The sequence below is a fragment of the Nomascus leucogenys genome, chromosome 3, assembly GCF_006542625.1.
Source record: "Nomascus leucogenys isolate Asia chromosome 3, Asia_NLE_v1, whole genome shotgun sequence".
NCBI classification, from domain to species: domain Eukaryota; kingdom Metazoa; phylum Chordata; class Mammalia; order Primates; family Hylobatidae; genus Nomascus; species Nomascus leucogenys.
In genome coordinates, this window is record NC_044383.1 from 94,743,272 (window position 1) to 94,755,863 (window position 12,592).

Genomic DNA, 12,592 nt, shown 5'->3' on the forward strand with positions numbered 1-12,592 from the left:
ACTAGACAGGAAGTAATCTTGTGATGGTGGGAGACGGGGAAACCGGGAGGGTGTGAGACTGGACTAGCACATGCTGGCCTGGCTTACTGAGGAATGCCAGGTACAAACTGAGCATGGACCACTGACCTGAATGCCCTAGGCTTTCTGAGAGGGAATAAGGCATTTTATGCTACCTGCATTAAATGCTCAGGCTGTTGGATATTCAATTACAGTAGTTTCCCCTTATTCGCAGAGGATAGTTCCAGTGGATGCCTGAAACCTCACATAGTACTGAACCCTATGTTTTTGTTTTTGTTTTTGTTTTTTAAGATAGAGTCTCTCTCTTGTTGCCCAGGCTGGAGTGCAGTGGCACGATCTCACTGCAACCTCCGCCTCCCAGGTTCAAGCTATTCTCCTGCCTCAGCCTCCTGAGTAGCTGGGATTACAGGCACCCACCACCATGCCCAGCTAATTTTTGTACTTTTAGTAGAGACAGGGTTTTGCCATGTCTCATGTTGACCAGGCTGGTCTCGAACTCCTGACCTTAGGTGATCCACCCACCTTGGCCTCCCAAAGTGCTGGGATTATAGGCGTGAGCTATTGCGTCTGGCCTATATACTATGTTTTTAACAGAGAAGGCCACTAAGTGACCGATGGGAGGGTAGTGAATACAGTGTGGATATGCTAGACAAAGGGATGATTTATGTCCTGGGTGGGATGGAACGGGATGACATGAGTTCTCTTCATGCTACTCAGGATAGCCGCACAATTTAATACTTATGAATTGTTTATTTTTGGAGTTTTCCATTTAACATTTTTAGACTATGATTGATTGTGGGCCTTGAGTAACTGAATTCTCAGATAAGAGGGTTCTACTGTACTAATGCGATTGTAGTCATTAAAAGTTTTAGTGTTGAAAATTAGATAATTTAATTATAAGGATTGACTGTATCAGAATTTCCTCAAGTAGGCTTTATTTTGAGAGATCTATATTCTTAGCTTTTAAAAAATGGAAGTGTTACAATTGGCAATTCTCTAGCTCTAATCTACATATATGATTCATGTTCAATATTTATGTTAGATACTAATCTTTATATTTCATCTTTCTTCTCTCTTTTTTTTTTTTTTTTTTTTTTTTGTGATGGGAGTCTCACTATGTTTCCCAGGCTGGTCTTGAACTCTTGGGCTCAGGCAATTCTCCCATCTTGGCCTCCCAAAGCACTGGGATTATAGGCATAAGCCACCGTGCCCAGCCTCTTCTCTTATTTTTCATTTTTGAGTTTTCCCATAGTGCCTAAAACAGTTCTTTATGCATAGTAATGACCCAATAAATATTTAATTAAGTTATTTTATTTATGCTAGTGTCTTTTGGAAGAGAAGACTGTAAATCTTGCCAGTTTATGAACATAGTTTTCAGGGGGAGATAGCCCCTGTAATGTTAACTAAATGTTGAATTTCCATAAACAGGATTTTAACAGAAAAGAGTAATATTAACATTTTATTTTTAGCTAGTTTAACATACAAAGTAAGCTCCCCCTTCTAAAGAAGTGACATAGTCTTCAGCTTCCTAGTGGAAGAGTATGGTTTCATTATCTCAAAGCTAATGAACAATCATTACAGCAATCAGTACATACTATTTAATAGTATTCTTAAATTTTTTTTTATTTTTAAGGTACAGGAAAAACAATGGTGATGGACATGTTTTATGCTTATGTGGAAATGAAGAGGAAAAAACGGGTTCATTTTCATGGTTTCATGCTAGATGTGCACAAAAGTAAGCAATGATCTGAAAGAAGTGATTTTTTTCATTGGGGAAACACTACAAAATGGTTTTCTTCATTGAATGAATATACACTCTTTAAAAATTAGATTTTTGCTTGCAGTAAGATTTTATTTGGTTCCATTTGTTTTGTGCTATGTTGAAACAGTCAGTAATGTGTCCAGAGTTGGTCCTTAAGACCAATTTAATACTTTCAAATCAGAGAACAGAGATTGCTATATGAAGCTCAGGCATTTTCTGTTTCTACTAAGGGCCAATAAAAAAATGTTAAAAATGCACCTGTTTAAATAAGTGATTCTTGATTAGGTCCTTTACTCTGTATTACCTTAGCATGTAGGCATTCAGTTTGAGTACGATGTAAGCTTTACTGCTTTGCTAGTGATCTTACGTTATTTCACTTTTGCATGATTTGTCTACCAGCTGCACTGTAACCTCCCCAGAGCAGGAATCATGTGTTTTTTTCCTCTAATACTTGCAGCATTTAGTACACACATAATGAATGAAGTGGACTGGCCTTAGTGTATTAGGCTAGAGATAAGGACGCATTTCGATTCATATGCTAGACATAACATGCACTACTTGGGCAGGATCACATCCTCTGCTCTCATCCCTGAAATAAAGGACTAAGGTGGATGTGTTGATGCATCTAATCACTTGTCTATCACCTTGTCGTTTCTGAAATGATTAAAGAGTAGAAATGGAATGACCTTGAAGTTTCCTTACAACTATAAGAACATAATAATATTTGAACAAACTTATTTTGAAGTAGAGAAAATGCAAACAATTTCAATGATCAAATTTGATTTTACATGGAATTTAAACTTAATTTTATGTCCATACTAAAGTTTCATTTAGAGATTTTAAAAATATGTTATAATTGTCTAAAATGTACTAATGTATTTCATCTGTGTTTAATTTCATTCATTTGAGGAATACATCGCCTTAAACAGAGTTTGCCAAAAAGGAAACCAGGATTTATGGCTAAATCATATGACCCAATAGCTCCCATAGCTGAAGAAATCAGCGAAGAAGCATGTCTCCTATGTTTCGATGAATTTCAGGTAAAGTAGAGATTTTTCATAGATAGAGAATGGTATATTGAATGAGGTATGAAGATTTAAATTTTGCTCCTGATTTTATCATTGTTTTATAAGGTGATTTGACACATTATCTCTTACTGCTTCAATTTTACTATCTAGTTCAGGAGCTGCACAGGGCAAATCTGACCTTCTTGTTTTTTTATGGTTAGTGAGAAAAGAAGAGTGTATACACACATACACACACACACGCACGTACACACACACGCACGTGCACACACACACATATTTTAAGAGACAGGGTCCTGCTCTGTCACCCAGGCCCAGGCTGGAGTGCAGTGGCATAATCATAGCTCATTATAACCTCAAACTCCTAGGTTCAACTTCCTGCCTCAGCTTCCTGAGTAGCTGGAACTATAGGCTTGTGCACCATACCTAGCACATTTTTAAAAACAATTTTGTAGAGATTAGGTCTCATTATGTTTCCCAGGCTGGTTTCAAACTCCTGGCCTCAAGTGATCCTCCAGCTTCAGCCTCCCAAAGTGCTGAAATTACAGGCATGAGCCATGACACCCAGCCAAGTTTTTGTAATTTTAAAGGTAGGTGAAAGAAGAAGAAGAAAAAGAAGAAAGTACAAAAGAGACCCTATATGGCTTGCAAAGCCTAAAATATTTACCATTCAGTCTTTTGTAGAAAAAGTCTGCCCACCTCTAAATTTTGGTCGATGACTGTACATCTCCCCTACACCACAAAGATAATGTAATTATTATAAAACAATATCTTTAAAGATGTTTGAGTATTTTTAAAAAGTGTTATATAAAGAACAAGTGATTCATCTCATTTAAGCCTCACAACATATGTATCTGTGATAAAGGGAGGGAATTGCCTTAGTTGAACTTTTAAAGTTTCTCTTAGTTTTAGGATTCTCTGAAATTATGCATTTAAATTAGTAGTGAGTTATTTCTTGTTCTTCTGTGTTTTATAATCTGGATTAGTGGGAAGATGATATGGCCAAGATGCTTTTATCCCAAAGCATGCATGATTGGTCTCCTTTAGCAACTGGTACACATAGCTAACAATAGTCTAGATTTATGATGGAGGGGAAAGAATTTTTACCAGCAATGCTGTTACACTAAACCATCTGGGGAAGAGGGATCTTTGCTTCTTTCTTCCTTCAGTCATATTAAGACAGACTAGACTCACCTTTGTATTTAGAACTGCAAAGGTCTTCCAAGGAAAGGCTTTATGGAAAAGAACAGATGCTCTCCTGCTGCTCTGAAGAGTCATACTAACCACATCAATGTTTTGCAGGAAAAGGGCCTCATTGAGTTGTTTGAAAAAGCACTGACTTAACAGTTATGCTGCTTTCAAGAACAAAAGTCAGTGGTGAATCAATAGGGGCCATTTCTCTTGATTTTCCATTACTAGCCTTTTAACCAAAATATCTCTAAATAAAATTGAACTGGCATAGTTACAATTTTGATTAAGGTATTGAAGTTAAATTTTTAAAGAGGTTTATTAATACGTAGCCTTTGTAAAATGATCCGTAGTTTACAATGCGTTTTTACATCCTTATCTCATTTAATTCTGCAAAATAGTTGATATCTCCACATGGCGATGAGAAATCTAAAGGCATTAGAATTTCCTAGGTATCATGTAAAAATCATTACCCTTAACTTTAAAAATGTAGATTTCAAAACTTTCTGAGAAATGATTGGCTTTTTTATTTTTATTTTTTTTGAGATGGAGTTTCGCTCTCGTTGCCTAGACTGGGGTGCAATGGCGTGATCTTGGCTCACTGCAACCTCTGCCTCCTGGGTCAAGCAATTCTTCTGCCTCAGCCTCCTGAGTAGCTGGGATTACAGGCAGGCGCCACCATGCCTGGCTAATTTTTTTGTATTTTTAGTAGAGATGGGGTTTCACCATGTTGGCTAGGCTGGTTGCGAACTCCTGACTTCAGGTGATCCACCTGCCTCGGCCTCCCAAAGTGCTGGGATTACAGGTGTGAGCCACCACACCTGGCCTGATTGGCATGTTTTTATGGCATAAGTGTATTGGAAGGCAAGACTAAGAAGGTTAGGATGCTATGAAAATCTGGCTGTGCAAAGCACATGATCCTGAAGAAGATACAGAGCAAGCAGGGCAACTTGCCCGGTCGGTGCAGCAGACATAGTGTCTAGGGCTCATGATACTTTTAGGGATCAAGAAAATATTTTAATTTCTTTTAAAATTTGTGGACATAAATGAATATATCAATAATGACTCTAGCCTGTATCTGTCTATTTCGTATTATATTTGTCCTTATACCAACATAGTCGTAATGTTTTTTGAATTGAGGATGGGGCTTATGAAAGTAAAAGTTCCTAGGGCTTACAAGAGTCATAATGCCACCTCGATAGTGAAGTCCTACCAAAAACCTGCCTGGTTGTACTGACATACTCCACTGGGTTTAGATTTCAAAAGGTTGATATATAAATAGAAGGAAACAAAAACAACTGTCAGAACACTAATGTTCCAAATGAACTGAGTCTTGCAAAGAAATGCAGGCCACAGAAAGGATTTTTCAGATTACGTGTTGAGTGTAAGAGAGATCCAGGGGAGACAGGCTCTTATAAAATGCTGCTTGCTGATGGAGAGAAAGCAGATGTGATAGAGATCCCTGTTATTGCCTGCCCTGTCCAGATTGCTTTGATATTTATTCATTCATTGACTCATTCATCTCAAGGATGCCTTGAAGGCCCTTATTCCATATCACAGGACAGGGCCCTATCTGTCCCATAGCTAAATGGACCATGCCTGGACAGCTGATCTATAAGTAGCTAATCCACAATCTTCTCAGCAGCCTTGGACTTGTATGATGTGGCTTGGTGAATGGGCCAGTTGTAGCCCCTCTCTAATGAATTTGAACTAAATGGCACAGAGGGAAGCTCTTCTTAGTAATGAAACAGAAACAAAGAAATATAGAAAGTAATTGAGCTGTAGTTCCCATAAGGTGCCATCAGTATTGTCCCTATCCTGGAGTTTCAAGTAAATCTCTTTTCTTCAGCTGGATCTCCGGTGCCTATTTCTTACAAACAGTCTTGATGAGAATAGAACTATTTTGCTGCCATCTACTATGTCAAGACGTATTTCCCTATGATCTGTAAAAGATAGCATAAACATTGGTAAGAAGTACTGTGAGGAAATGTCACTTTCCTTAATATGAAATCCCTTACCTCCAGTGGAAGAATTAACCAGTGAGCTAAAGCCCAGGAAGAGAAAGATGAGGTATCTGCTAGGAATGCTTTTGGCCACAGGAAACAGAAAACCCAACTTAAAAGGGCTTATACTCTAATGGGGAAATATTCTGTTATATAAAGTAGTGTCATTTTCCTTGTTCAAACCCTTCTGCTTCCTCTCTGACTTTGTCTCCTACAGGTTCAGCCTCACTCATTGCTCCCTACTGTTCCCAATACTATTTTCTTCATAGATTAAGGAACCACAGTTAGTAGTTGGGTATTATACCAACTACTTATTTCTCTCAGGGCTCTGAGGAAAACATGCACAGAGATGACAAAACAAGACAATACCAAATTGATTGCTTTCATTTGATCCCAAATTTTAGTGTAGCATTTTTTTTTCCATTCCCAATTATTGCATAATATAGCATTCTTCTATGTTAGAGTTGACAACATGGGAGACCCTATTCCCCTGAGCAAGTTTGGCCTGAATGTCCTAGAATGCAAAATATTAATAGTTTTGCTCTTTTATTTCCTTTACAATTCCAACTTGAATCTTGGAGATTACTGCTGAATGCAAGAAAAAGCCGATATCTGCATATACCCAGTGTTACAAGAGCCAGAGAAAGTGAAAATATAAGGGCAAGAATGTGTCCCCTAAGGGAAGAAGTGATCTCTGCTAGTTTCAGTATCCTGAACTGTCTCCTACAGGTCTTAAAGAAGTTTCTCCAATACACCAAAATTAGATGATCACAAGTCCAAATCTCTACTTACCCTTCTTCCCTAAAACTCAAGAGGGTGAAATATACTCCAAGATGTTGCTACACCAGCACTCTGATCCCCACCATCTACTCAATGTATAACGAACAAGCGGAGCCTTTGCACTGGGCATTCTTTCTGCACAGAGTGGTCCCTCTGTTCTGAGAGCCCCCAGCTAAATTGGGGTTCTAGCACCAGAGCGGCTGGCAACCCTGCCCTAACAGGAAGTGCAGGGAGCTGGATATAGGTGTTTACAGCATGCCTTTCACAAGATACTTCTTTCACCTGGAGGACGGCCTAATGCCTGGTTGTCTCACCCATGACCAGGGGGTCCCTCACACAGGAAACTTGTTTATACTGGCATATGCCTTTGTGGCTCTTGTCTGACCTATGTCCAGTTTATGCCTGTCTGACTATTGCTCTGGCAGTGGGAGCCTGATCTTGTGTTCTTCCTGGCGTCCCAGGAAAATCCTGGCCTGGGGCAGACCCTGGTTCTTCAGATGGAAGGTGCAAATCAATACACCACTACAATAGAAAATAAGTTCAAAGATTGATTATTTACAGATGCTGGGCAGGGAGGGAGCAATGAGTCAGAAGGCCAGTCCTTCGTCCCCGGTCACAGGAGGCAGTAATGAAGAGTCAGGCAGAGAGAGAGTATGGCAACTAGCAGCATGCGTGTATGTGTGTATTTTATATATGTGTAGGAATAGGGCGGGGTAACTATGTTTGTGAGCAAAAGCCTGAATGGTTCATTTAAAGTAAAGGAAGCAGCAGGAAAAGTGAGGAGCTCCATCTTGTAAGCAAGAGCTATGCCTCTAAGCTCTTATCTCTGGCCACAGGCTTGAGCCATTGGGTTCTACTTTTAATGCCTAGGCAGCAACCATTGCTGTGTGGTTTCCCTCACGCCCTTACATATTCCTAAGAGCAACTCCCTCATTTCATCATCTCTTTGTTCAATTACCTCCTTAACAAGGCCCATCTTAACACCCTATTTGAAATTGCAGCTTACCGTTGACCCCCACGCTTCTGATGCCCCTTACCCACCTTTTTTCCCATATCATATATCACCTTTTAACATATTATATGTAATTTACTTATTTATTATGTTTATTGTTTATCTGTATTCCCAGAATGTAAACTTGAAGGCATGAATCCTTATTAATTGATGTATCTCAGGTTTCTAGAACAGTGTCTGAGAATGAATGAATAAGTAGTGAATAAATGAATGAATGAATGAATCTAATACCAAATGAAAACTAAGGAAGTGGTTCCCATATTGAGTCCCACTCCCCTTACATGTAATAGCATTTCTCAAGCAAAATCAGCATTTATAGAACCCAAGGTATATTATAACTTCAACCCACATTTTTTCCTGTCATCATTCTGAATTATCTGAACATTTTTGTCTAATTGAATACATAAAAAGTGGTGTCTTGTTTTAATTTGTATTCCTTTAGGAAATAATATGGTTGATTTTTTTTCATGTTTGTTTACATGCTAGTTAAATCCATCTTTTATGAACTGTTTGAGGTATTGCCCATTTATTTATTAGAATGCTTATATTCCATCTATTATATATGTTCTATAATATTAGTTACTGTTTATTGAGTGTTTTTCTATGTGCCTGTGTTCTTAATAACTGTATAATGCTAAATGTAATTCTAGCTACAGCTAAAATTCTATGTAGCTATACATGAATAATACAGAATTATATTAATACTAGCATATATACCATACATAGGTAATAGTCAAAGTTAATGGTCTCTCATTTCTTGAGAGTTTACTTTATGTCTCATAACAATATTGCAGGGTAAGTATTATTACTGCTTTCGTTGCATTGATGAGGAAATTGAGGGTCAGAGAGGTTCAGTAACTTGACTGAGGTCACACAGCTGGTAACTAACAGTTTAGGTCCAGCACTAATGCTCTTGTTTACCAGTAACAGCTATGCTATACATTTTCCTTGGTATATAAAGTCTTGTATTATGTGTTTAAATATACAGTTCTAGAGCTGGGTGGGGTTTTGGTAGATGTTTTAGTGATGGAACCTAAAAATTATCCTTAAGCCTATTAAGCCTAGCACAATACTTGCTGATTTATTAGAAAAGAGTTTTTAAGGCACTTTATTCTTAGTGACAGTATATCTACAATCACCACTTCACTTTTAAAATGGAATCGTATTAGTAGCCTTGATTTTTAGCTAGTTATTATTGGCCTTTAGGTAGTGTTAATTAATATAATATTTATTTTACTAGGGAGACGAATGGTAATTATTGCTGCTTAAAAACATGGATATACTCCTTTTTTGTGCTCTTGAATTTAAGGAATTTTAAAGATTATGTTTTGGTAAGCATTCAGATTACACTTGCAGAATGCTCTTCATTAGTTTGGTCTTCCTTACTAAGTGTAGAATTTCAGCTTTTTTTAACTTTTATTTTAGGCTCAGGGGTATGTGTACAGGTTTGTTATATAGGTAAGCATGTGTCACAAGAGTTTGCTGTACTGATTATTTTGTCACCCAGGTACTAAGCCTAGTAGCCAATAGTTCTTTTTTCTGCTCTTCCCCCTCCTCCCACCCTCTATCCTCAAGTAGGTACATTTCAGTTTTACCTGAGGTGTTAGATACACGATTCTTATCTTGGTTGAGAAATGTGTTTGGATAGGTTTTTTTTTTTTTTAACATGTGTTTTGGTTGGTGAAATAAGTAATAGCTTATCTTCAGAGTTTTCCTTAAGATCTTCATTATGTCCTCTTGGAATATTTATGTTACATGTTAAACTGTTTATGATTCTGAAGACATAAGATTAGTGAGGAAAACTGGTGTTTAAAAATGTTATTTCTTCATATCTCTTCTGAGACGGACACTGAATAGATGTTTTACCAATATGGGTCCAGAAAAAAAAAAAAGAATTCTGATGAGCAGAAGATCATGCAAAATTCTCCTCTATAAGCTATCAATATCATTTAAAAAATAGTTTTAACCATTTTTATGAAGCAGGAAGAAAGCTGTTAAAAACTGCTAATAAAAAATAGGTGCTTATTTTTGTGCTAATCCTAATTACTGATAATGCATGCTTATGTTTGTCACTCATTATATGGCACTGTACCAATCAGTGGATGACTGAGACTCAAGCACTCACACATGTAAATTAACCATTAGATTTTTTTTTCTTTTTTACTTAAGTGAGTCATAATGGAAAGCAACTCTGGGTTATAAAAAAATCTTTTCTCTTTAATGCTAATGAAATGTCTCCACTCTCTGTATTAGCGACTACCCTTATTGGTAATCTGTAGCCTTCTCTTTTGTTCGTGGTGGTAATGAAATGCTGGGTACTGAAAAAGCCAGCTCTCCAAGAATGTGTGGCCAATTGTCTTCTGTTCACTTATACTGTAAAATTACTGTTCCCTGGCAAGGCTGAACAAGTGTGGGGACAAGATCAAAAGAGTATACATTGGCACCCGGCTACACCAAGTGACTCCTTCTTTATTAATTAGTCATAGCTTCTCCAAGCTAATTTACTCTGATAGGGCAAAAACATTCTGATATATAAAAACAGCAAATTATAACTCAACCACAAGCCTTTACTGTTTGCTTTCTTCAACTTTCAGTTTAAACCTTTGCATTGTGTTACAAGCTAAATGTCCCTTCAGTTTTCTAAACCTTAGGGCACAAAAGCTATTTTACATTTTTTTCAAAAACATTAATGATATAGTCAAATGACCATTTTTATTCTCTAAAATCGGGTAACCTTTCATTGATATCGTTCTTTTAAAAAGTCAGTGTATTGGCAATGTAATTTAAAAGTGCAGTTCCTATTAAAATGTGCAAGCTCGTTCTGTCCTCTCATCAGAAATGCCACTGGTGTTCAAGCATTTGAAAGGGACTTTCTCTGTCAGTGTTTTTGCGGAAGCCAAATTTGACAGTGATCCTAAACTCCAAATTAAATAATATCAGCACCACTTTCCTTTTCATTTAATCACCATTTTGAAGTTCCTGAAGTCTTTTTAATATAAGGAATCTTTAGCAGTTTTTTAGTTATAACTTGAGACAGCAAAAAAAAAAAAAAATGTGCATCTCTATTTCATGGTTTTGTTTTCAGGTGGGAAAGAAATAATTAAACCTTTGAGTAAGATATTAGCTGTAAAAAGAAAAGTGATTTAGACCTGTGCAACCCAGGTTATTGTTAATTGCGTTATAACCATTCAGTTTGTAACTTTTAGTATTTTGATTTAATTGAAAGAATTCACCAATTTTTATGTCCTCTAATGGGGTTTAAAAATAACAGTGTACTATATCTTGTGGATATATGTAAAGCAAGTTGTACTGAGGTTATTTGAAATGTGCTATCAAAGAAAGATCAAAACATTTTTACACTGGGAGTATCTAAAGTCCATGTTATTATATTCTTAGGGGAAGTTGCAATGATTGATGTCAATCTTCATTACACATTTATTTTTGGAGTCAACTTCTTTCCCTCCTTAATTGTTGTCTTTCTTTGTGAATTTTAAAAGCCTTTAGAAAAAGTTACATCATTAAGCTTACTTCGTAATTGTGAATTTAAAAAAAAATTTTAGAAAAGATCAATAGTTATATTTCTCTGTAACCTAACTTGGATGGAATAGTTTTATCTGTATTATGCATTTCTTGTATTGTCACACGTTATTTTTTTAAGGGACTGTATTAGCTATTCTTGAAAGGTTGTTTTGGTTTTTGGTTTTTTTTTTTGGTAGAAGGAATATTTGTGTTTGTGAAGGTTAGCAGAGGCTGGCTGTGCTGGAAGTGACTGCAGTGCCTTTTGATTATTCATGGACAGTAATAGAAGGCACTTAAAAAGAACAATGAAATTGCTTATTTTTGTGATGGGCCATCTGTTGAATTGTTTTGTGCAACAATTGCACAATAGTATCTATGTCATATCATTCTATTTTCAACAGCAGCTGATTATGTCTCACTGGCTACTTGTCCTTATTTCTAAAGGCCCATGACCATTTAAAGTCACCTTTCCAGGGACCTTTGCCAGAAAGGTATTAGAAATCTCAAACAGCCTGTGTATTTTATTATTATTATTTTTTCATCTGTCTTTTTTGCGGGGGGTGTGGGAAGTGGTTGGGAAGAGGAGGAGGGTGTTGGTCAAGTTAGTTCTAATTAATTAGACTTCCTAAATGTTTAGGACAATTATCTATGCTTTCCACCTGTAGTTCTATAAAAGAAGTTATCATAGAACCATTTGGTAATTTGTGTAGAAATGATAGGCTTGCAAAAAAGAAGAGTCAAGTTTCAAAGACTGCTATACAGTGTTTCATGCTTTTAATTATCTACTCTTTTCTTCACGATGATAATTAGAATTTTTCTCTTGGAATTTACTTCCATCTTAAAAAAAAGATGATCCACTAGCAAATTTGTTACAGCAGAAGTGAAATTAAAATAAAACAAATGTGTTGTTGTCAATAGGTCACTGACATTGCTGATGCCATGATTCTGAAACAGCTTTTTGAAAATCTGTTCAAAAACGGGGTCGTCGTTGTGGCAACATCCAACAGGCCACCGGAAGGTAAAAACAAACATTGTGCTAGTCTCATCCAATTAGGTGGAAACTAACAAGCTTTTAAAAATCCATAATTTTGAACTAAATTTATTGTGTTAATAAATCTGATGACTTTGCTTATTATTAGTTTTATAACTGGCTTAATCTGAAAAATCAGTTGGTATTTGTATTTGAAAAGTTTTATATTCTTAGCAAGCTAAATCCAGTTGATTCCCATGTTTGGTACACTTGCTGTTTTTTTGTTTTTTGTTTTTCCCTAAATATTAGATATGT

General features: G+C 36.6%; 1 protein-coding gene across 1 annotated transcript in view; it reads left to right on the forward strand.

Annotated features, from left to right (window-relative positions):
• The window catches only part of AFG1L (AFG1 like ATPase), a 234,226-nt gene that overhangs the window by 62,046 nt on the left and 159,588 nt on the right, over positions 1-12,592 (forward strand). The window contains exons 4-6 of the mRNA XM_003278929.4: positions 1,652-1,753; positions 2,690-2,820; positions 12,226-12,325. Coding sequence (XP_003278977.3) covers positions 1,652-1,753; positions 2,690-2,820; positions 12,226-12,325 — 333 coding nt within the window. The remainder of the gene's footprint in view (positions 1-1,651; positions 1,754-2,689; positions 2,821-12,225; positions 12,326-12,592) is intronic.